The 23,095-nt window shown below is 62.2% G+C and overlaps 1 protein-coding gene and 1 long non-coding RNA gene across 4 annotated transcripts; one reads left to right on the forward strand and one right to left on the reverse strand.

Moving 5' to 3' along the window:
* The first annotated feature begins 445 nt into the window (after positions 1-445).
* Positions 446-11,641, forward strand: Zbp1 (Z-DNA binding protein 1). Its single transcript, XM_021727669.3, has 8 exons — positions 446-1,819; positions 4,243-4,467; positions 4,914-4,979; positions 5,355-5,528; positions 6,761-6,928; positions 7,896-8,099; positions 8,885-9,127; positions 10,933-11,641. Exons 1-8 carry the CDS (start codon positions 1,357-1,359, stop codon positions 11,115-11,117), a joined length of 1,728 nt encoding a protein of 575 aa, XP_021583344.3. The 5' UTR covers positions 446-1,356; the 3' UTR covers positions 11,118-11,641.
* LOC144378149 (uncharacterized) lies at positions 5,905-23,020 on the reverse strand. 3 transcript variants are annotated; one of them, XR_013439758.1, is made up of 7 exons: positions 21,678-23,020; positions 15,061-21,400; positions 13,924-14,056; positions 13,064-13,576; positions 9,947-12,950; positions 9,575-9,794; positions 5,905-9,274 (listed from the first exon to the last, which is right to left on the reverse strand). It is a non-coding gene; the product is annotated as an uncharacterized LOC144378149 (long non-coding RNA). The 3 variants fall into 3 exon arrangements; XR_013439757.1 differs by having other exon boundaries at positions 9,947-13,576; positions 15,061-18,164; positions 18,869-21,400; positions 21,678-23,019; XR_013439756.1 differs by having other exon boundaries at positions 9,947-13,576.
* Positions 23,021-23,095: the final 75 nt, after the last annotated feature.

Raw genomic sequence — 23,095 nt, forward strand, 5'->3', positions numbered from 1 at the left:
CACCGGGGCGCTGGCTCCCAGGGCAGACGAGACAAGCAGCGGCGGTGGAATTCAAGGAGGGCGCAAGAAGGCGAAGGGGTGAAGCCCTGGGTCCGGAGGCCACGAGGGCGGGGGGTGTGTCCGGCGGCCCAGCCCCGGGCGGAGGGCGCGCGCCCCCTGCTGGCCGTGCCCCGCCCGCGCCTCGCCGCGCAGGGCCGTCCGGGGGCTCCGCGGGGAGCGCGCCGCCGAGGCTCCCGCGGAGGGACCTGGTCACCTCCGGCGGCCTTGCACATGCCTTCAGTTCTGCAGGACAGGGCAGTGAGGGCCCCTGGGGCGTGCTGTCCTGACGGACCTGCCCTGCAGCGCTGGCTCTGCACCCGGAAGCAGAAGCGGTCACCTGGAACTGAAAACATCCCCCGCTTGGCCGCACGAGGTCGCATTTGATTGGCCTCCGCGGTCCGGCGCTGGGACTTAAGCCTTGAGTCCCCAACTTGCGTCCGGCTGAGGAGAAAGCGCCCGCTCGGTGCTTGCTGTGCAGGCAGAGTCCAGGCAAACCCCGGCCGCCTGCTGCTTCGCAGCCGGGCGCAGAACCTCGGGGAGAGGGGTGGGGAGGGGGCGTGGGGACCGGCACACCCCCCAGCCCCTCGGCCGCGGGCCACCAAGTAGGAACCTGCTGCACCCCAAACCCAGAGACTCCAGGGCCCAGTCCTCCGCAGCCCTTCACCTCTCTGAACCCCAGTCTCTTCTTTGATCTGAAGAGAACCGAGCTCTGAACTGCTTTGGGGTCACTGGCCCCTTTGGAAAATTGTGGAAGCCATGGGTCCTTCTCCAGAAGCACATGTGTGGTGCCCAAGTGCTCTCGTACCTGTAGATGACGCCAGGGGCTCTGGCCAGACTGCTTAGCTGGATCACCCCCTTGGTTCTCACCAGCACCCCAATGAAGTGGTGCTCTCAGGACCCCGTTTTACAAATGAGGAAACAGGATAAATAAGTTGCCCGAGGTTACACAGCTAGTACGTGGTGGGGCTGTTTGAACCCAAAATCCTGGCCTCCCACGGGAGTCCCTAACTGCTGAGCAGCGCTGTCCCAGGTGCCACCCTGTGGTCAGTGGGAAGTTGGTGCAGGAAGGCAGTCATCCCACCCACAATTCTGAAATTATGGAGCATCTTCCCATGAGTGTGGGGCCTCAGTTTGGTGTGTGGGCTGGGGGTTCTCCATGCCTGACTTCTGGGTATCACAGATCAAATCCCTCAGTTTCCTCTCTGAAGAAAGAAGGCAGAGTCAGCCCTCCTCTGTAGCAGAGCTGGGGAGGCCAGTGCATTGGAATTCACATAGTAGGTGCTTCTTAAAGTGGGGCCCCTGGATAGGCAGGAACAAATGCAGAGAACCCACCCACTGAAGCATCCTGTCCTCCATGTGGGGCCTGGCAGTCAGCACTGGGTGCTGGGAGGGGAGGGAGGCCATCTCAGAGGCGCCCAGCCTTGCCAATCCCAGCTGCTGCCTGGCCACATCATGCTGAGGTCCACCCTCTCTCCCTCCTGGGTCCTGCTTTCAATTCTGTTTCTTTCCGAGAAAAACCACACACAGTTTCATTTTCTCTTTCTCCTGATGGGGTGGGGCAGACTGGGTGTTTGTCTTTGGAGTGTGAGTCCTGACAGCTGTGGGTCGAAGCTGACGGCTTCCCTGTGGGTTCAGAGGTTCCCCGAGTGGGGGCTCAGATGCCCAGCCTCCTGCGGCTCACACCCGCAAGGCCACGGCACAGGTACCTGCTCCCAGGTCCACTGGCCCCTTGCCTCTGCTGTGAGCATGGCCGAGGCTCCTGCTGACCCAAGCAAGAGAGGTAAGGCTCTTCCTCCTCCAGGGAGCACGGGTAATTCCTGGGGCTGGGGGCGGGTTCCTCCTTCTTTCCAGAGGTTGCTTGGCCCAGGTAACAGCAGTGGGTTGGAGAACAGGAGTGGGGCAGGGAGCCCAGCCATCCCTCCAAAGGCTCCTGTGTCTAGGTGCATGAAACGCCCCCAGCATCAAGAGCAGTGCTGTCCCATTTCCTAGATGGCACAACCGGGGCCCTGCATCGTGAAGTCCCCGGCTGTCAGCTGCCAAGCACCAATGGCTCTGCACAGTCATCCTGAGAACCAAAGATGGTGCTTGGAAAAGAGGCACATGCTCCTGTTTTCTGTGGGTTATATTCTTTCCTTGGTGACCATCTTCCTCTGGAGGCCACCAGGGAGAACTCCTCAGCCAGCACGGAGGGCCGCTCCTTTCTAGGGATCCCGCTAAGCGCCTGCGCACATGGGTGGTTTTCATTTTTCTTTTCTTTTTTTTTTTTTTTTGCTCTTGTTCTGTGTTTTGCTGAATCCCTAAAGTCGCTGCTGTTGCCGCAGTTCCACCTGTGGGGAAACTGAGGCACGGGGCGTGTGCAGCAGGGGCTCAGTTCACCAGAGATTAAAAAGGAGAAGCGAGCGCTGGGGAGGGGTGATGGCGGCCGGCTGTGACCCAGGAGCACTGGCCATGACTAGTGCCCGCTCTTCCTGGTAGGACCCTGCAGGCACCGGGCAAGGAGGTTCTGCCTCCCCGAGCGACTTCCCTTGTTGCTGGGCTTGTCCCCTGCCCCTGCTCTGGTCCACAACCTCCCACTGTCAGACCCAGAGGCTCTCAGGCTGGCTCTTCATTCACCTCCCTGACCCCACCTGTCCTTTGGGGTCTGGGTGGCCCCGCAGCGCTCAGGGTGGGCTCCTCAAGAACTTACACTTTTTGCAAGACAAGGCAAAGCCAGGTGCAGAGTTGGTTGGGTGCCCCTCCCCTGGGTAAACTTGGTGGGTGAGGGAGGAGGAGTGGGTGAGCCTGATCCTCTCATTGCTCTCCACCTGCTCCCAGCAGGGTAGCAACATTCTGATCACAAGAACAAGCCCCAGCCCCAACTGTGGGGTCACAAGCTCATTACTCCGCCCCACAAGGGCCTCTGCTGGGGCCAGGGCCAGCTGACTGTCTGCTGAGCAGGAAAGAAACCCCAGATGCAGAGGAAGGGACCCAGGCAGTCCCAAGGAGAACCCTCCTCTCACCACCTGCAGTATTCTTAGGGGCAGAAACTTCCTGGTGACAGGCCAGGCCACCGCCCATGTGGCTCTCCCAGTTGCTCTTTCCTGGGCGTCACCTGCACCTGTACACAGCGTCTGTGTCATGCTGTCAGCTGGCAGCGCCCCTGGGGTTTTTGTTTTTGTGTTAATGATGGGAGGTGATGGCTCTGATTTCCAGGCCTTGCCCTAGGAGCAGTAGGGGCTGTTTACAAAGTTCCTCCTTAAGTCCCCACAAGGCTTAGGGCTCCTTGTGCTGAGACCAGGAAACAACATGCCAGTTGCCCTGGGCCAACTGGGCAGTGTCTGTCCAAGCAGAGGACAAAGCATTCACTCATTCACTCACTCATTCATTCAACTTCCATTCCATGAGCACCTACTGTGTGCCTGGCCCTGGGCAAGACATCGAAGGTCTGACAGGGAACCAGGCAAACAACAGGGACCCTGTGGGGATGTTCTGCAGGGGACCCAGCCAGAGCAGCCAGCATCAGCAAGCACAGGGAGGAGGCTTCCCAGAGGAGACGGCTCTGAGCAGGGGTCGAGGAGATGCTGGAAGGGGCTGAGAGGGACTTTCTGAGTAGGGCCACATGCAGGCAAGTGGACTGGGAGGAGCACAGGGGCCCTTGGAGAGAAGCTGGGGTCAGGTGCAGAGGAGACCCCCGGGGAAATGGCTGCATTTGGTGGACCCCACCATCCTGGAGATGGTGGTGGGGGCAGAGAAATGGGGAAGCCCAGGACTCAAGAGAGACCTGAGTGTGGCATTTCAGGACTCCGTGATTGGGCACCCGAGGAAAGACCTGCTTCCGAATGTCTGTGGGGCTTGTGACTTAACGGCACCACTGAGGTTGACGACAGCAGGGGCATCAGAAGCACCGATGGCAAAGGCCCTGGGCCAGACGTGCCTGCCCCCCCCCTTCCACCCCCTGCTCCTGGGACATGGCGAGCTGAGCGTTCCCACCTGCCCTGGTGCCACGCCCAGGAGGGCACACGGAGAGGGTGTGCACCGCCTGTGTCCCCGCCACCCGTCCAGCCCACGTGCTTGTCTCTCCACACAAAGGCTCTACTTGCTGCCATGGATGGTTTCTGCCCTGGACCCTACTCGAGAGGGGCCCTCTCTGGCCTCCTGGAGTCTTTGGCCCTTTCCACCCCGGGGACCTGGGGCTCAGTTCTCTCTGCCTTCCCCTCCTCCCAGGCCACCTTGAGCAGAAGATCCTGCAGGTGTTGGGAGATGCCAGCTCCCCTCTGAAGTCCTACCAGCTGGTGAAGGAATGCCAAGCGCCCAAGAAGGAGCTCAACTCAGTCCTCTACCGAATGGCCAAGGAGGGGACAGTCTCCCAAGTTGCCCCTGCAACATGGCGCCTGGGCACAGGTGATCCCGGAGGTGTGGATCCCACCCAGCCTGCCCAGGACAGCCATGGTAAACTGCGTTCCTGGGTGGGTTGGGCCCACGGGAGACATCTGGGCAATAGACAAGCACAGATTTGGGCCTGGGTTTGAATCCAGTCTCTGCCACTTGGGGACATCTAATGTCCCTTGATTTTTTACTTTTTCTGGTCGATAGCGATGACAGTAGGGCCATTTCGTAGGAGCTGCTGGGATGACTAGGTGCAGAGAGCCCAGTACCAGCAGAGTAGGTCACAGCAAAGCACACGAGGTAAGAAAAACAATGATGGCAACATCACAGTGACCATGATGGTGGCCGAGCGCACTCAAGGATACCTGAGCCCAGTTCTGGCCCCAGAGCCCTCGGACACCAAGCCTGACACTCAGTGGGCTCCTACGCTCACCTGGCCTCACACACCCCAGAGCTGGAGCCTGCTCTCCCAGCCCGTGCCCAGCCCCGACCCGCCTGTCTTCCTCCAGCCCAGAAGCCCCAGGAAGAAGCACCTGCCGCAGCAGAGAGTCCTGGCCTTCAGCTCAGCGAGCTGGGTAAGCACAGCCTCTGCTTCGTCCAGCCCTGCCGCCCCCACCCCAAGCCCTCCCAGAAGTACAAGGTGTCACCAGTGCTGAGTCCAGTCCTACCCGAGGGGCTCCTACCAAGGGTCCTGAGGCCAGAGTTGGTCTTTGTGGCAGCCCAAGAATCTAAATGGCCCAGAAATTGTTTCTCTGCCACTTCTGTGCACCTGCCAGGCGCAGGGCTGCGGCACCTGGCACACATCCTAGGTCACAGCTGCCCACGGGGTATCCCTGCTGCTCCACCCAGGTCGCGGGCCCCTGTCCTCAGATACACAGCCAGTGAGCAGCGGGGCAGACCCACACTTGGGAGCGGGGTCTCCTTAACCACCTAGTCACTCTGCCTCCCAGAGGAAAAGATCCTCGGGTTTCTGAAAGCCAGCGGGCCCTGCAAGGCCCTGCACATCGCCCAGGCCCTGGAAATGAGGACAGCGAAGGACGTGAACCCAACCTTGTACAAGATGAAAAGCAAGCGCCTTCTAGACCAGGACCAGAAGCTGCAAGTGTGGCGCGTCTCTGCACCAGGTAGGCCTCCCCTGCTGTCCACACCCTTGCACGCAGCACCCAAGAGAAGCCATCGCGCCCAGCACCCAGTCCTTGGCGAGGGCCCTTCTGAGCACTTTGCCTGCTCCCCTTCATTAGAACCTGCCAGAAGCTTCTAGAGGTGGCACTGACTGTGCCCTGCAGAAGGTTCCGGGAGAGAAAGTGCTGGCGGGCTGAGCCGCGATCTTGGGATTTTAAAGTTGGCCAAGAGAAGGTGAGGCAAGGCTCAGGCCCCTCAAGTGTGGCATCCAGGGCCACCTGGCCTCAGGCACCCAGGGCCTAGAGCCTCGGTCACCCCAGAGGCTGCAAAGATGTTTCCATTTTGATTTTTTTTTTGAGAGAGAGAGAGAGAAAGAGAGAGAATTTTAATATTTATTTTTTAGTTTTCGGCGGACACAGCATCTTTGTTGGTATGTGGTGCTGAGGATCGAACCCGGGCCGCACGCATGCCAGGCGAGCGCGCTACCGCCTGAGCCACATCCCCAGCCCCTTGATTTTTTTTTTAAGTCAGAAGAAAACCAAACACTTTAACAATAACGGGCATCTAGGAAGGAACGCATCCTGGATGGTTTTGTCTTCCTACGACGCAGTCATAAAGTCTAACTTGATTTTATTTCCATTTGGATGAAGAGCCTACCCACAAAGACACCCGGCCCAGGGCCCTGGAGGTGGTGTGGTGGCTGGTGGGTCCGCAGAGCTGGGGAGGGAGCCTCCCCACACCCCCACAGCGCCCCTGTGGGGTCAGCAACGTGGGCAGGATTGTTGAGGTGGGACAGCAGCTAGAGTTCAAATCAGTGACAAGTTCAAGTCCATGTCACTAGTCATAGGGGGCATCTGAGTGTTTGATCCAGGGGACAGGCCCCTGGGGTTCAGGGCCTGGAGCTGTGGGTGCCTCCCAGGGAGGGGGACAGAGGGTAGGGAGAGAGGACGTGGCTCCTGCAGTCCTCCCAGGAGCCATCCTGGGCCTGGGTGGGGGGCAGCAAGACACCAGGAGGGCCACCTTCCATCTTGACCCTGGGCTCCCTCTGTGACACCCGAGCAGCTGTCCATCATGCAAGGCTGGAGTCGCCCATGCAGGTTCCCAGGTTCCCAGATGGCGTGCCTGGGAGTCCTCCTCACAAACTCTCCAGGGAAGTTCGGTGCTGCCCACTGGCCTCTGGAGCCTCAGACCCCTAAGGAGGGGCAAAGGGAGAGAGTGGAATATTGTTTTGCAGAAGATTCTGAAGGAAGAAATCCATCTGCTGTAGCAGTGCGCCAGCAGACTCCAGTCTACATGATCTGCCAGAGTGGACCCAACTGCCACATCACCATCACAAACTCGGAAGGCATCCAGATCGGACACGGGAACGTCTTAATGAAGCAGAGAGTCTTTGAGGGCAGCGGTAAGTCATCTGACAGGCACCCAGGAGGACGGACCTCAGAGGGCTTGTGGGGGACTCAATCCTCCGAGGAGGAAGGACAGCTTCCTAATGTCCACGGCCCTCCTTTATAGCTGTTGTGAGAATGAGGGAGCCTGGATCAAACCTCTCCTGCTGTCCCTTCACTCCAATACCTTTTGCTCTTTTTAATGGAATGCAGTATTTTGAGAAATAATTCAAATTCTTCTTTGTCACCAGAACATCACAAGTGCACTGTGGAGATATTTCATTTTCTCTGGACACACTTCTTTCCCCACATGAGCATGTGTTGGAGGTTGGGGTACAGGTCAGCAGAGACATGCTCATTTTGTTGAAATGCAGAGCTGCAGGCTGAACATGCTCCATGCCAGGCACTGGGGCACAAGGGTGCCAGCCTCTTTCAGTCCAGCCCGGCACCCCGTGTGAGAACACCAGCCCCAAATTCAGATGTATCCTGTAACCTTGGGAGAGCCTGGCTCTACCCTGGGCCTCAGTCTCCCAGATGTGAGACGAGGAACTTTGTTCCGATGTCTTGATGATCATCTCCCCAGTGTGAATCCTCCCATGTCACCTCCTCGATTTTGGCTACGTCCCTGTTTGTGTAATCAGTGCTGTTGAATGGTTCACTCCCCACCCCCGACTTGAATATATTTTAAAATAAAAATTTTAGCTTTCCCCTGAGTTGAAAGCCATGAAGTTCACCATAAAGATAAATGTCCAGGAGTGAAATGACGTGTGGAGAACACGCTTACACCAAGGAAGGGTCTCCTGATGGGATCAGAAGGCTGAGAAGGACCAGGAAGCAGGCAACGGGTGACTACTGAGACTGCAGGTGTCCCCTTGGGACCCTGGGCAGGGCCCCACTCGGGACACCCTGGCTGCAGCTCCTTGGCTACCTGCTCTCCAGTCCAGACATCCCGACACCCCTCCTAACACTGTGTCACTGTTCTAGGTCCCACAGCTCCCAACCAGCTGCCCCCAACTGCCCCAGGTGATTCCTCGGCTCAGGGACCCCTGGCAGGTGGCTGGGGGTCCCAGGAAATCCACATGGAGCGGTCCCTGCTCAGACGGGTGCAGGTGGGACACAGCAACGAGATGAGCTTGCACAGCGACCTGCCGGAAGGCCCTGCCCACGGGCTGTCATCCAGCCCCCCAGGTAACTGGCGTCCTGTGGCCACGTTCTCCCCCACCCCACTCAGTTCCTTGGGGGCAGGAACAGGAGCCAGAGTCTTTTCAGGGGGTCTTTTCCTTCCAAGAGACTGAACCACTCTGTGGCACAGGTGGGGTATTTAGAGATGGCACGCCGGGTCCCCGTCCCCTAGCACTGACCAGCCGGAGACCGGTTCCCCCATCTGTAAGACCAGCACGTCCTCCCTGAGAAGCCGAGGCTGGCCAGCTGAAGCAGGGTCAGCATAGTGACCAGAGGCCCTGAGCCAGGGCCTCCCAGGCAGGGACAGATGGGATGGAAGGGGCACCGACCGCAGGGGCCCAGGAGCAGGGGCCCAGCTGGGGGAGAGGTCAGCCAGGGGAAGAGTGTGGGGTTCTGCAGCAAGGGTCGGAGGTCGGGAGGGAGGCCAGGCTGAGTGTGGACAGCTCTTTCCAGAAGTCTGGGTGGAGGAGCCAGATGGCAGGGGCTGGGGCTGGGCGTGAGCAAGACCAAAGGTGGAGACCTGGCCCAGCCCTGCCAGGAAGCAGAGAGACGAGATGAGGAAGGAATCACTGGGGCCCAGAGAAAGGCTGAGGTGCCAGGTCCTCTGGGGGCTCGGGAGGGCAGGAGGAGTGGCTGCCTGGTGGTGAACAGGGCGTGGACCTCGCTGTTGACCGAGCCAGGTGGCCACTGGTGAAGTCAGCAAGGAGGACTTGGAGCCAGGCTGGGAGCTGGGCTCTGGGGCCACCGTCCAGCTGCCCACTCCTCCGGGTGTCTCTTCGGCTGGTCCGCAGTCTCAGCCACGGCCGGTGACTCGGAAACTTCATTTGAAACGCGAACGCCCCAGCCAGACCCTCACCCCAAGGCGGACGCAGTCCAGAGAGTCCACATCAAGTCCTGCTTCCTCGAATACACCAGCATCGGCAACAGCAACAGGATGACCGTCCTCCCAGCAGGCCCAGAGGCCACCAGCCCAGGCTCAGCCGCAGGGCCTGGAGATGGCCGGCAGGACCCCGGGGAGCTGAAGGAGGGCACAGGTGGGCTGGTCCCCTTCCCTGGCCCCCAGCTGCCCATTTCCCAGGGCTGGGAGGCAGGGTGGGTGATGGCGAGGACAGGTGGAGTGGCTACTGAGGTCACCTCTTCCAGCCCAGGGCCTCACTCTGGCTGGGCCTCCGGCCTCTCCTCTGTAAGGGGATGACAAGAGCAGCGCCGTGACCCCCACAGGCCTCCTGAGGAGGGGATTGGATGAGCAGGCGAAGCGCCCCGCTGCCTGCCCAGTCCAGGGCACGGTCGGCAGCAGGAGGTGCAGCTATTAATGTGGCCTTGAGAGGCGCTGGACACCACAGGCAGAGAGACTTTTGGGGGGTGGGTGGCCCTGCAGCAGCCACAAGGCCCTGGGCCTGAGTGTCACCTGCCCAGAGCTCAGGCCTCTCTCAGGACCTGCTGGGGTCCCGGTTGGGTTGTCCTCGAGGACATCTACTGACCTGAGTCCTTCTCTGCTGATGCTCAGCTGTCCCAGGACTCTGTCCTGACTGTGGGCTTGAAACCGCCGTCAGCCGGGAGAGGGAGGAGTGGTCACAGAGCGCTGGCCACCCCCTGGGACGGGGTCACCTCCCTCTTCTGCACCCACTCCAGGGGCCTGCATGTGGCCCCAAGGTGGGCTGGGTAGCCTGGGCCCAGCTGAGTGTCAGCAGAGGGGTCCTTCTGCCACAAGAAGAAGAGAAAGGACGTGCGCAGTTAGCAATCCTGCCGTGTTCTGCCCCTCGGGACTTGACCCTCTGGCTCAGAGCCAGGGGTTCCACTGTGCAGGAGAAGAGGGGACCGCTCGAGGTGGGCACAGGGTGGGGAGGGCGTACCTGGTGGGCAGAACAGCGCAGGCAACAGCCTAGAGGCCAGGACGAGCGGGTGGGGGTGTGCCTGCGCCAGAGCCCAGCTCTGGCTGCAGGGGGTGGTGCTGGAGTCACCCAAGGCCGTGGGAGCCAGAGAAGGGCCTGGAGCAGGGGCGGGCGGCCGAGGTGCTGCCTTCAGTGTGGAGAAGGCGGTGTGTGGGGGGGATTCAGCTCCCAGGCTTCCAGGACCTGGGATAAAATCTCACCAGTGGTCACAAAACCAGATTGGCAGACTCTAGTGGACAGGCCAGCCTCCATCCGCCAGCCTCTGCAGTCGAGGGTCTCATCCCAGGTCCTGAGGGTCCGTCCTTTAAGCCCCAGCACAGTGAGGAGACCCAGGCCTCACCCCCACCTTCCCACTTGTCTCCAGGACCCTTGGGCGTCCCAGGAATCAGTGAGACCACGTAGGGCACGGGGGAGGGGCAAGTTCCCGGGCCAGGCAGGGAGCCTTCTGCAGATGCAGAGGGGCAGTTGGGGAGGCCAGGGGCGGCAGCGGGGGCAGTGGCTGAGAAGCTCCTGCCCAGCAGAGACCTGGGAAAGCCCTGGGCTGGGGACCAGGGTGGTCGGCTGGTGACCAGGCAGAGGCTAGGGAGCAAGAGGGCTGACCCCCTGGGCCCAGGGCCGTGGCTGTGACAGGGGCGGCTGAGGCTGGAGGCCCAGGTGAAAGCCACGTTTTGTTTGGAGTGAGCAGCGCGGGGCAGCTGCTGGGCGAGCAGGGACCGTGGTGAGGCCCGGGATTTTACAGCCCCGCTGGAGGCCATCTGGGCAAAGCCAAGGGCCTGAGGGGAGCTGGGAGCTGCCGCAGTGTTCAGAAAGGGCCGGGCCTGGGAGCGAGGATGCTCAGGTGTCCACTGGGCCAGCAGGGGACCATGGCCTCAGTCCCCAGTTCTCTGGGTGGCCTTGGTTACTCCAGGGGCCTCGTGCTCCTTCGATGATGTCTTCTCTTCCCACAGATCCCACTTCTGAAGCCGAGCCGTCCACAAGCCAGGTCCCCGAAGATGGGGGCCAGGAAGCCCGGGGCAATCCTGCTCAGCTCACCCCCAAGCTGAGGGAGATGACTCTTGGAAACAGCAGTCCCCCCGCTGCAGAGCACAGTGTCTCTGTGGGCGGACGCAGGGAGCTGGAGGGGGGCGAGTAGCAGGGACCTGGGGCTGCACTTGGGAGGCGGCAGGTGCCGGGGAACCTGGGCAGGGTGCCTTGTCTCATGGACTCTGGACCTGCCCGCTGCCCACATCTGGCCAGCAGGAGCCGGCTTTCAGGGTGGGGAAGGGCTCAGGCTGAAGACTGACCAGAAGCAGCCTTGACGCCGCGAGGAGGGCTGGGTGGAGCTCTGTTCTCTCTGCGGCCGGGGCAGGTCCTGCCTCCTGGCCTTCCGCCTTGGCTGCCTGCACGGGACGTCACAAACTCACGTCTAAGTCCCCCAGAGCCGCAGCAGGGGGGGGGCCTGGAAACGACAGACCCCCGTCAGAATGGGCGCCCTTACAGGAGGCTGAGGGAGCTGGTTTCTCCCCTTGGCACACAGCTTCCCTCCCTGGGAGGAACAGCAAGTGCCGTCTTCAAAACAGAGCAGCCCTCGGCACACGGAGCTGTGGCACCTTGGTGTCGGCCTTCCCAGCCCCCTGAGCCGTGAGCATTAAACTTCTGGTGTTTATAAAGTGCCCAGTCAGAGGTGTTTTGTTGCAGCAGCCGGATGCACTGAGACACCGACCCACACTCTTCCCTGAAGTCCTGCCTTCAAGCCCTGTCATGCCTACCTGACCTTCTAGAATCTTCCTTTCTCTAGAATCGATCTAGGATTTCTTAGTTGAACTCTCAGAGAGCAAATTGCTCCCTGACCTCCTGCAGTCCCAAGCAAGTCTTTGGCTGGCCCAGGGGTCAGGTGACCTTCGCTGACCCATCAGCAGGGACTGGCCAGTCTGAGTCACAGGGCTGATCCTTGGAACCAGGAGGCCGTCAGCGGGTCCCCCTGACTCAGCCTTCGTGGGACCGCTGGATAGGCAAGAACCTCAGGAGTCCCTTGCACAACCTCAGAGGTCCCCTCCAAGGCTGGGGACTTTACGGGGCTCTGTGGCCCTGTCTGTTCACTTTCACACCTCCAGGGACAGCGACTGTGGGGCAAAGCTCCTTGCCGGCCACCTGCTGCAAGCCGAGCCCTGCCTGGGGCTGCCGAGTGGGGAGCAGCCCCACCCTCACGGTGGCTCACAGTCAGGAGCCGTGACCGTCACAGGAGACATGGGACAGTGAGGCACGCAGCCCAGGAGGCCTCTCAGGGAGCAGAGAGCCCTGGAGCCCTGTCTGCCAGGCCACACAGAGGGGCAGTTGGTGGGACGGGAATGGTGCTCCAGGCAGGGACAGCCCTGGCCAAGGCGTGGAGGCCCGACGGGCGACTTACTCAGAGAACCACAGAAGAGCAGGGTGGCCGGGAGCCCACAGCCAAGAAAGCGCGGGGAGGCTGAGGGCCAGGGACTGCACCGGGCCACTCCCAGGAACCAAGGGAAGCCAGGAGGCCACCCTGCGGCCGAGAACGCAGCAGCTCTGAGCCTGAGGCAGCTGGGGTCATCACTGGAGCAGGGCTCCTGTCCCCTGAGCTGGACGGCACAGCCCTGCTGGGCAGAAGTCACCGCAGCCGCGCCGTGGGCTGGAGCCTGCAGATCGCGTCCTGGTGGGGAAGCCCGTCTCAAATACCAGCCACCCAGTCGGAGGGCTTACAACTGCGTCTGGTTCTCAGCTCCGAGACTGACTGTCTTCTGCAGGAGCTGGGGACCTGTAGCCAGCCTCAGCGCGTTCCTGAGGGTGCTGGTTCCCCGGGCTGTGGGAGGCGGGAACACCAAGGCTCCCACTCCAGCCCGGACCGGAGCATCCATTTTTCCTATGAGATCTGCCCTCTCTGCATGATTAATTTGTCATCGACACTCTGGCGAAGCCTTACTGGCAGCTGATGGGGGCTGGAGGTGAAGGTCAGTGCTGGTCTCTTCGGGAAGGAAATTGACTAGTCACTATTAAAAGCAGAGAATGAGCAGGTTGTCCATCCCGCCCTCGTTCTCCCTGACTACCTGTCTGTCCGCCCTCCCTCCTGGGGGATACCTACAGAGGAATCCTGCAGCCCCGAGAGGGGCGGGAATTTGTTCCGTGAACTGGAAATGCTTCTCCAGACCCACACGACCTGCTCAGAGGGCGATCCTGCGCCTCCTCCCAGCCCTGCTCCCTCTCAGGGGGACCTGTCACCTGTGTGTCAGAAGACAGCTGGGACCGGAAGCCTAAAGCAGGAAGAGCCCAGGGAGGAGTTAAGGAGCACTTTGGTTCATGTGACAGAAGCCTCGTTTACCCAAGCGTAAACCAGAACTTATTTGCTCATGCAACTGGGAAGTCAAGGGACTCCGAGGCGAGGTTCAGGAATGGCTGGATCCAGGGGCTCAGTCCTATGCTCAGGCTTCTTTCTTGCCATCTCTCTAGAGACTCTTCATGTGGCTGGCTGCAGCACCCAAGGCTTAGGCCACCAGCTTAGCGACCCCAGCAGAAAGAGCCGTCTTCAAATCAAACACTGTCTGTCATGTCCCACGGAAGATCCTGATTGGTAACTCTAGGTCACATGCCACCCTTTGAGCCAATGAAGAATGGAGTGCTCAGCTTGGTTATGGGGGTCACAGGTGCTCCCCAAGGTTGTGGGGAGTCACCCTGTGGGCTATGTCCCCAAGAAAGAGAGGCTCTGTTACAAGAAAGGGGCGGAGGAGCCAACTAGCAAAACCCAGGCCACTGTAGCCCTGGGGGAGGGGGTTTCTCCCGAGTCCCCCCGTCCCCCAGCTGGCTTTGCTGGAGGGACGACTGGGAGGTGGCTCACTCTGTGGACCCGTGTGGCCTTTCCACCGTCCCTGTGAGGGAGGGGGCGGCAGGCTCCCGCCCTTCCTTGGCCTGAGGCTGGATGCACAGGGGGACGGAGGCCTTACCCAGAGGTGGCAGGTGCCATTGATGGCCCAGGACAGGGACTAGGTTCTGTCAGTGCCTTCCTTGTGACCCTCCTGCTCCTCTGTCCCCACTGGGGCAGCACCGAGAATCCTCTTTGTCCCCTTCACAGACGCTCTGTGGGACCAGAGTGGTCATATGGGGCTTTCTTTCCGTCTTCAGGGCTGGACACGGAAACCAGGGCCACGGGCATGGGACCCAGCACGGGGCGTCATCCCCAGCCCCCGCCAGGTGGCTTTAAACTGGGCAGTCTGCACGGTGGGACGGGTGGGGCGGGGGTCGGTGGTGACCCTCCTCATGCCCTCAGCAGCCCGGGGAGGACAGGCGCTGTCCCCACGGGGCAGGGACGGCGGCTCCCAGGGGAAGCTCAGGGGGAGGAGGAGAAGGGTAATAGGACACGGAAAGGCTTTAGGCAGCCGAAGGACCAGAAGAAAAAGCCGAGAGGAGGCTTCCAGGGAGCGGGTGAAGACGTCTGGTAGGACGGACAGTTCCAGGGGAGGGCTTTGTGGGGTGGACGGAGGAAGCCCTGAGTCTCAGAGGCCGAAAGCGCAGGGAGAGTGGGGGTGGGAATGACGCAGAGGACCGTGACTTTGTGGAGGGAAGGACACTCTGGTGCTTGGTCCAGGAGCCAGGCCCTGGGAGGGTGAGGCTTCAGAAAACCAGGGGCAGGTTCCAGACAAGCCCAGAGGTGAAAGGAGCGAGGCCACTTGCAAAAGACAAAGGAGTCCAAGGGGTACAGGGCCCCACGCAGCCACGTGGCCAGTGGCGGGGAGGGTGGACCCCAGGAGATCTGCCCGGGAGGGAGGGGGGTCGGGGGGTGTTCCTTGCTGAAGCTGCTCAGTGACTTTTCTCCCAGGCTGCTTTGTCAGTGCTCCCTCCTCATCCAGGGGCACGCTGAGAGGGACCACTGAGGGAGGGACCCCGTGCGGGGCGGGGTGAGAAGCTGGGGGCCTGACCCTGCCAGGAAACTGTAAAGCGCCTGGGGCCGGCCCCGTCTGGAGGCTGGCGATTGTTTAGGGATTCATCTATAAACGCAGTGGGATACCGCACGTCTATGGGCAGTTTTCAACTAAAACCAAAAGCAGGACTTGCAAACCCACGGAGCTCAGGTCGGGCCTCACCCAGCAGCTCAAGACCAGGTGGTCAAGCACGTGCTGTCCCTCATCTCTGGCTCCCTCAGACTCAGCTGTCTCAGGTTCCAAATGGAGAGGCTCCAGCCACAAAGAGTTCTGCCCTGCTGGTGTCAAAGTGACTGCCCTGGTTCCAGACTTCACACTCCCAGCAAAGACCAGAGTGGCTTCTAAACCACTCCAGGATTGACAGTCTCCTCCTGGCCACGCGGATGAGAGTCATTAGCTGTAGCCGGTCTGGACCTAATTCTGAACTTGGGGGAGCTTAGGTACATGTGATCTGTGCATTTTCAGATACCTTTATTCCCCCTCTTAGTAGCTGAGGAAATTGGGTCTGGGGTGGGGGGGAGTGGCTTGGCCAAGGTCACACTAAGTGAAACTGCCAATTCCAACCTTTGAGTTCGGAATCAGACTTCTCCAGCCCCGATGGTCAGCCCACCACCCCAGACCCAGCCCTCCCACCTACCAGTTCTGCTGAGGACAGCACAACAGGGCCAGCCCATGGACAGCCAGGCTGTGCCCAACGAGGGGGCGGCAGGACTGGCATCTTGTCCTCTGTGAGACACTCCTCCCACAAGAGGCCATGGAATAGGGGTTCCCTGACAGGCAGGCTGCGCAGGGAGGGTGGTTCTCAGGGACCCACTGCCCAGGGGGTAAACCGAGGCTCATGGAGTCAAAGCCATGGTCCAAGGGACAGAGACCGGTCGGGAACCCAGGCAAGTTCTGAGGATGTGGAAGGCCAGGGCCAAGGCTGCAGCCTGGCTCTGCCCACCTGCCCCGACCTTTGTGGTCAGCTCTGCCCCTGTGTCTCGCTGGCTCCTGCACGCCCCACCCCCACCAGGGTCCCCAGAGTGGCCTCCATCAGTTCTGTGTCCACCAACCCCTGGAGAAGCTGCCCAGCAGGAGAGGGTGACAGCCCTGGGAGCAGGAGGGTCAGAGGGCAACGGCTGCCCAGCTGAGGCTTCAGAGGTGCCTCTGGGAAGGCCGCGCCCACCCAGCTCCCGTGGCCTCGGCTCGTGGCGGCAAACCTGCTCCTGCGCTCCCTGAGGCCCCCAGCAGCCCAGGTGAGGGCTCTGGCCTCCTGCCTCCCTCCCCAGGGACCCTCTGACAGGCGGCCTTGGGTGTCCCAGGTGATCCACCGCCCCCCTGGGGTTCTCCACACCAGGGGACCTCGGGGCAGCCTTGGGGACTAGGACACAAGTGTCGTGGGAGGGTGCCCTCCTGCGGAGCAGCCTTCAGCGCACAGCAGAAAGACGGCTCCACCCCAAAGGCCAGGACGCAGGTGGCTGGGGGTATGGCGGGTTGCAGTGGGTGGGCATGGTATCACGCTGCAGGGGCACGTCACTGAGCAGGACCACATCGAGTGCCGTCCCCGCTGACCCTCAGCTTCCTCCTCTAGAGGAAGAAAAGCACCTTCTGCGTGGTCAGATCAGAGGGGCTCTTGCAGGGATCCCAGGTCACCCTCCAGCTACTGATTGACAAAGGTCTCCGGGTGGGGGCCCAGGCAGGGCTTCCGCAATGTGCCCCGCCTCCCCAGGTGGGGACCTCTGTGCCTGCCACTAACTGGCGCACCAAGCCTCAGCGGTGACCCCCAGCAGCTCTTGCTGGGTCCCAGAGAAGGCGTGAGGCAGAGCCGCTTGCCACCCAGCGCCACCTTCTGGCGACTCCATGGCAGTAGGCGGCTGGAGGCGGGGAGACCTGCTGCCACCCGCCTGGCCAAGCATTTCCACAGCCTTGGGCCGAGCGCCACCTGCTGGCCGTTGGCCACCCGACCGCCACACACCAGGCTGAACTTGGAAACTTTGAAAACCAGGGTCAGGCAGGGGCTCCGGGACCCCTTCTGCTCCTTCCCTAGCTGTGGCCAGACACACGCCATGTCCCCATGGCTTTGGGGTGTTGCACACCCCCAAAGTGGGCACGGAGCCCTGGCCAAGCTCCTGTGTCGCTCTCCTACTGGCCCCTCCAGCAGTGCCAGAGCCCAAAGCCCAGGAAGGGCCCCAACCCAGCGCCACTCTGGGTGGTTTTCTTCTTTCCTGGGGACACTCCTGCAACCTGCCCGGCTCCCGGGGAGCCTCCACCACAGCTCCTGCAGCAGCCACGAGCAGCTCACCGCAAACTCACTGGCAGCCTGGCGGCTCCCCCAACCCTTCCTTCCACCAGCTCTGCGGGAAAGGTTTCTTAACCCCCTTCACCTGGTGAAAAAAGTGAAACAGAGAGGTCGAGCCACTCACAAGGGTCACACAGGCAGAGTCGAGCCCACCAGGATCAAACCCAGGACACGGGAGTGAAGACAGCTGTGGTGGGAAGAGCCCCGCATCCTGCTCCGAGATGCCTCTTCTGGGTGGTGAGGAAGTGGAGTTGGGGGTCCCCGCTGAACCCCAAGGGCACCTGATCAGCCCATGCTCTCCCTTCGGCTCGGCACACAGGGGGACATTCCCCGTCCACATAATGGCACAGGGACACGGAGGACAAAAATGGGGCCGCCCCAGGTCCAAAGTCCAGAACTAGCCTCCTCCAGCTGGATGGCCTTGGGCAGGCACCTGGTCTGTCCTCCGTCTCACCGTGTGGGACCGGGGGTGATCGCCACCCTCTTTCTGCGATTTTCTTGGGAGGGAGGGAACAGTGGCCACTTGGAGTGTAGCAGGGGGCAGTGAGGTGGAGGTCTCTTCATCCCCCGCCTCCTCGAGCTGCCCCACCTCAGCGCCCTGGTCACTGCCTTCCCAGCACTGGTCCTCCTCCTTGGCTCCTGCTCAGCCCCGGTTTCCTCCTGCCTTGGGCGCAGGATGGAGCAGCGGCCGCCCCGTCCTGCTCAGCCTTGGCGACGCAGCGGCTTCACTCTCTGGGCTCTGGTGGGGCTGAGTGACCCCCACGCACCTCTCACAATGTCACGGCCATGTATTCTGCTGACCACCATCGCCTCCCACCCCGCCCAGAGGTCATGGGGTCACTGACACAGAGGCCACCCCTCGACAGACCTGCCCAAGTGGCAGCCAGGCCCAGGGCTGGAGCTCGGCCCCTTCCTGCCCACTGCTGGGTGTCCACCGCTGGCCGTGTGACCTCTGGCAACAAGTCCCCCTGAGCCTCAGTGTCCTCATCTGCAAAATAGGGGCTTAAGAGAGCCCACCCGTGGAGAGCCCTTGAGCGGTGCCCGTGGGTGGCCGTGTGCTTGTGGTCCCCGGCACAGCCACAGCCCAGGCAGCGCACAGTACATCTACTGTGGGGCAACTGAGCCACACCCTGTTGGTCAGACCCCTCCGTAACCTCAAGGTGCATGGGCCCTTCTACAGGTGGAGAGGACAGGCCAGTGGGCTTGGAGGGCTTCAGTCAGTGAAGTGGACACAGGCCTCAGCTCCCATCATCCCTCCAGGGGTGGCAAAGGCTGATGCTGACGAGGACTGACCCCACGCCCTCCAGGCACGGGGGTTTACAGAGCCACCTGCTGAGCCCCCCGAACAGCCCACCTCCAAACAGCCCATGAACTGGGCCAACTGCCTGTCCCCCGGGGCGGGGGAACTGGGGACCCTCTCTGCTCCGACTGGCCAGCCACCCACACTTCCTGGCTGTCTTCTGCAGGCAGTTGGGACCTCCAGAGCCAGAGGAGCCCGGGGCAGGCCACAGGTCATTGTCCGGCATCTCTGGGCTCCCCACCGCAACTCAGGGGACAGGGTGGGCTCACTCCCCAGCACCATGGTGTCTGTCCCCAGCGTGCACTTGTCAAAATCCCCTTCCCGTCCCAGTGCAGAGGACTTTCAAACCCCGGGCTTCCTCCAGGGAAGCAAACCAAGAACGGAAAACTCACCCTGCTCCTAGTCAACGCCACCTGCGGGGGGACGCCGTCGCCCCAGCCGCTTTCCGGCCACGTCGAGGGCGCGTGCAGCTGCTGAGAAAGAATCCTCCCCACACGGAAAGAATCCACCCTCCAGTGGTGCGTGGGAGCCAGCCCGGCAGACTCCCTGTGGGGTATGAATCACTTTGTAAATTAAACAGTATCTGGGTGCGTGGAGAAAGATCTAGAAGGAAACCTGAGCGCAGGTGAAGCGGGGCCTGCCCCGGGTGCGGGATTCCCACCAAGGGGGTTCTTTAGGGCTTAATGGGTCTTCTGCCAGGCCCGAGGGGCAGGTGGGTGGGCATGAGCATCGACCAGAGGAGCAGAGTCCTGCTGGGACAGACCCCTGGAGCCCTGGACAAGGTGGACCCTGGCCTGGACCTAGCTGGCCATGGCCGAGACTCTGACCACCAGGTGGCGCCCCTGGCCTTTTTTTGCAGCGGAGCCCAAAGTTGAATTCACTGGGCAGAAGCGCAGGGGTCAGTGTCCACTCAGCCCAGCACCCGGGTGGGACTGACCCCCGAGGCACGTCCCTGTGGACCACCCCTCGAGTTAGGCGGTTCCCTGGCCTAGCGTGGGTGGTCACTCCACGTATGTGTCCCCCCTGCCCAGGTGTGTAGCCTCAAGGTTCCTTCCCTTCAGCTTACGTCGGAGCAGGGGCCACCAGGGGTCCATCTGTTCTGGCCACCTCTAGCCGTCTCTGAGACTCCTGCTCCCCGGGGACTCCTGCCCTGTTGTGCCCTCCCCGCCACATGGGGTCTGCTCTGCCGCCCTGACAGCTTTTGTTTACCCTACCCCACAGGATGACATCTCATTGTCCAGCAATGTCCCTGACAGATGCCCAGGTCCTGGCCCTGCGGATCTCGACCCAGCAGGTCTCTGTGGGACCCACGAATCTGTATTTCATGTAAATGCCATCAGAAGCTCCTCGCTGGAAACCCTCTGAGATGAGCTCTGCTCGTCCCTGAGTTGCCGTGCAGGACTGGCTTGACCCCTCTGGTCCCTCAGCTGCCCCTCTTGACCTCATGCAGCCTCCCTCCCTGCCCCAGCGTCACCCATGCCCTCCTGCCCCAGGACCCCTGCACGTGCTCCACCTGTGCTTCTTCCTCTCTGCATTTCCTGGCTCATCTTCAGGGTGTCAAGAGACCCTCCCTGTCCCCCCAGCCACTCTCTCCCAGGGCCAGGCATGTCTCATCCCCAGTGGAGACTCTGGGTGCTGGGCCTGTCACATGGAGCTGACCCACAGCTCAGACTCAGCCCTGATGTGGTGGGATCGGTCCCCGTGGCGTCCTGTCTACCCCTGGACTTGAGCCTGTCAGTTCCTACTCCCAGGACCGACCTGCTCCAGTCGGGGCAGCCCCTTCTCCTGGGCTCTGCTGCTGGACCCTGCCTCCCCTTTGGCATGGGCTCCTGGGCCTCCCTGAGTAGAGCCTCGTCTCTGTCCTGTGGACTGTGTCCCACACTCACTGGGCCCTGGTGTCCCCCGCAGGGATTGCAGTGTCGACCACGGGGCTGGGCAAGCCCGCATCGATGGGCAGTCCTCAGACCCCAGGGGGTCAGCATCTGCCGGTGGACTTCACAGAGAGGCCAGCCCAGGGTCCACCAGAGGCCCCGCCTGGGTGTGGCTGAGGTCCAGCTGTCCCCAGGAGGCCTGGTACAGGCCAGCCTCGGGGCTCACATGCCACTCAGCCCAGGGCCAGTGCAGACGGGGCTGGGGTGACACTGAGAACGGAGAAGTTCTGACCTTGGCCTTTGGAGGACTGAGAGCGGCACCCTAGATGCCGGCCCCCTGGTCTGTCTGGCCCTGTGGCTGCCTTGGTGGCTCAGCCTTGCCCCAGGCTGTGTGGCCTTGGGCAAGCACCCGCCCTCTCTGTGCCTGGGGTCCCGTGGGCATTGACTGTCAGGATTGCTGTGGACATGTTTGGACAGGCCTGGCACAGTGAGGCCGAGGGAAGGAAAGGGTCAGCGGGGAGCAGAGGCCCCTGAAGAAGCCCCGCCTCCTCTGGCCAGCAGCAGGTGCACAGTGCAGGCCCCCTGGCTCCCATCCCCCTCTGCCACCTGCTGCTCTCTCAGCCTCGGTCCCCTCACCTGTAGGGGTCCCCACCCATCCAACCTCAGGGCTCACATGGCCCGAGGACTGACACTCAGGTCCCTTCCCCAGGGCAGTGGCCCTGCCTGGCACCTTTGTGCCCTCATCCAGGGCCCTGGGACCTTGTCCCCGCCCCTCCCTCCTCTGCTCCTTGGGCAGCCAGGATGTCCTGTCCCCTGGCCCGCTGTGATCCCTGGACAGGAGCCAAAATGCACCTGAGACTCCTCAGGGCCGTGGCCAGGCCCAGAGGAGGGGGCTCGGCTGGACCCCGGTGTGGAGCCCCTCCCGGCCGCGAGCGCCCTCGTGCAGAGCCGGTGGGCTCCAGGCCTCAGCTTGGGGGCTCCGGGCACGGACTGCAGTCGAGTGGGTGTTTCCCGAGACCCAGGTCCAGGTCCCCTGCTGACGTGCTGAGGGCCCTGTTAGAGTCGCCGGGTTAAGCATTGATTTTTCTGGATGATTCCAGTTTGGGACAGCAGACACCCAAGTCCACAGATCGCCCGGGACTTTCTGCCTGCGATGATGGACGGTTGGGGGGGTGGGGTGACGGCCCCCTGCTGACATTCAAGGCCCAGACCAAGCTGCCCTTGGCCCTGGACGTCTCCAGCCCCAGCCCCTCTTGACGCCCCACACCTGGCCCACCCCATCTCCCCACTAGCCGGGGACGGCTGGGCAGGGAGACCCCCACCTCCTCACCTGTCCTGGCTCTGAGGGGCGCCTGCCTCCCCTTTGCCGAGACGGGAGGCATCAGGCCTCTGGGTGCTGAGCTGCTCCGGGTCTCCCAGAAGCAGGAAAGGGTCGGGCCTGGCGGTCCTGGGTGTCCGCGACCCCTGCTCACGGTGCCTTCCTGGGACTAGGCAGACCCCCTCTGTCCTGGGGAGCCTCCCCGGGCAGGTGCTCCTCAAATCTGGAGCCACCCCTTCTCCCTCTCGCTCCCTGTGCCCAGCCAGGTGAGCGACGTGTCCCTTCCCTGCAGCAGCCCCACAGCCTCTCGTCCCTCTGCCCAAGCTCTGCCCAGCACCCAGGGGACATTGGAGCCAGCCCTATCCTTGCCCCCACCCCAGGATCAGGCCTCGACCTCGGAACTGAGCCTCGGCCAGCCAGGCCTCCTGCCCACTCCACCCACTCCACTACCCTACCTGCCCTCCCTGCAGCGCTCTGGACCCCTCACCTGGCCGTCCACTCTGCTGAGGTGGCCCTGCCAGGACAGGCGCCTGGGGCAGGGGCTGGGGCATCCCCCTGAGAGGGGCAGAGCAGAGCAGCAGGGAGAGGTGCTCAGGCACGGTCCCTGCCAGGTCCCCGGGAAGAGCGCACCTCCATGTCCACCACCCGCTGACCCTGCATCTGGCTCAGGAGGCCCAGGGGCTCCCTTCAGCCCCTGGAGCCAGACCCTGGGACAGCCCACCCTGTTTCCTTCCTCATGTCCCCCGAGAGGGGACATCATAGGAGTCCGTGGGGAAGGCTGGCCAGGCAGGTGTGGAGTGGCCAGCGCAAGTGTGCCTGGTGTGTAGCAGATGCTCCGTGGACGCGATTCCTGGCCTGTGCTGTGCTTATCCACCCTCCTATAGGTTCCCCCACAGGAAGTTTAACCCCCCTGCCTCCCCAGCTGCTCAGCCTCTGTTGGCAGGCAAATGGCCTTGTCCTCTTGGGTCGGCAGAGACTGACCTCTCAGGGGGCTGCAGGGGCCATCACTGGGCGGCCCAGGTTCCGTTGGCCCCTCTGACCCCTCCCAGCCCACCAGGTCTGAAGGGGTGTGAGGACGTTGGGGCAACTTGGGCCCCAGGGAGTCCCCTTGGATGCCGGACAGCGCCACCTCTTGGCCATGGCCCCTTGCGTGGCAGCTTCCTCTGCAGCTGGCCCCTGGACGGTCACCAGAAGGTCCTGCAGTGTCCACGAGCGGTCTTCGTGCTGCCCCCGTGGCCTTGCTGTGACGTGAAACCTCGTCCCAGCACCGTTCAGAGCCGCAGGGAATGATTAACAGACCCGGTGGGGCCGGACCTCCTGCAGGGAACTCCGGATCCCAGGGACTCGGGCTTCCGGTCAGCCGCTTCTGCTCCAGCTCCTGGCTGCTCCGTAAGCCACCCAGGGAGCAGGCGATAGCCAAGAGGACACGG

The sequence above is a fragment of the Ictidomys tridecemlineatus genome, chromosome 5 (genome assembly GCF_052094955.1).
Source record: "Ictidomys tridecemlineatus isolate mIctTri1 chromosome 5, mIctTri1.hap1, whole genome shotgun sequence".
Classification (NCBI taxonomy): domain Eukaryota; kingdom Metazoa; phylum Chordata; class Mammalia; order Rodentia; family Sciuridae; genus Ictidomys; species Ictidomys tridecemlineatus.

Bases quoted from the DNA above. Each gene is read 5' to 3' on its own strand.
- Zbp1 (XM_021727669.3), top strand. From the start codon at position 1,357: ATGCAGAGAACCCACCCACTGAAGCATCCTGTCCTCCATGTGGGGCCT. The intron at 1,820-4,242 runs GTAAGGCTCTTC...CCCTCCTCCCAG, and splicing joins TGCTGACCCAAGCAAGAGAG to GCCACCTTGAGCAGAAGATC. The intron at 8,100-8,884 runs GTAACTGGCGTC...GCTGGTCCGCAG, and splicing joins GCTGTCATCCAGCCCCCCAG to TCTCAGCCACGGCCGGTGAC.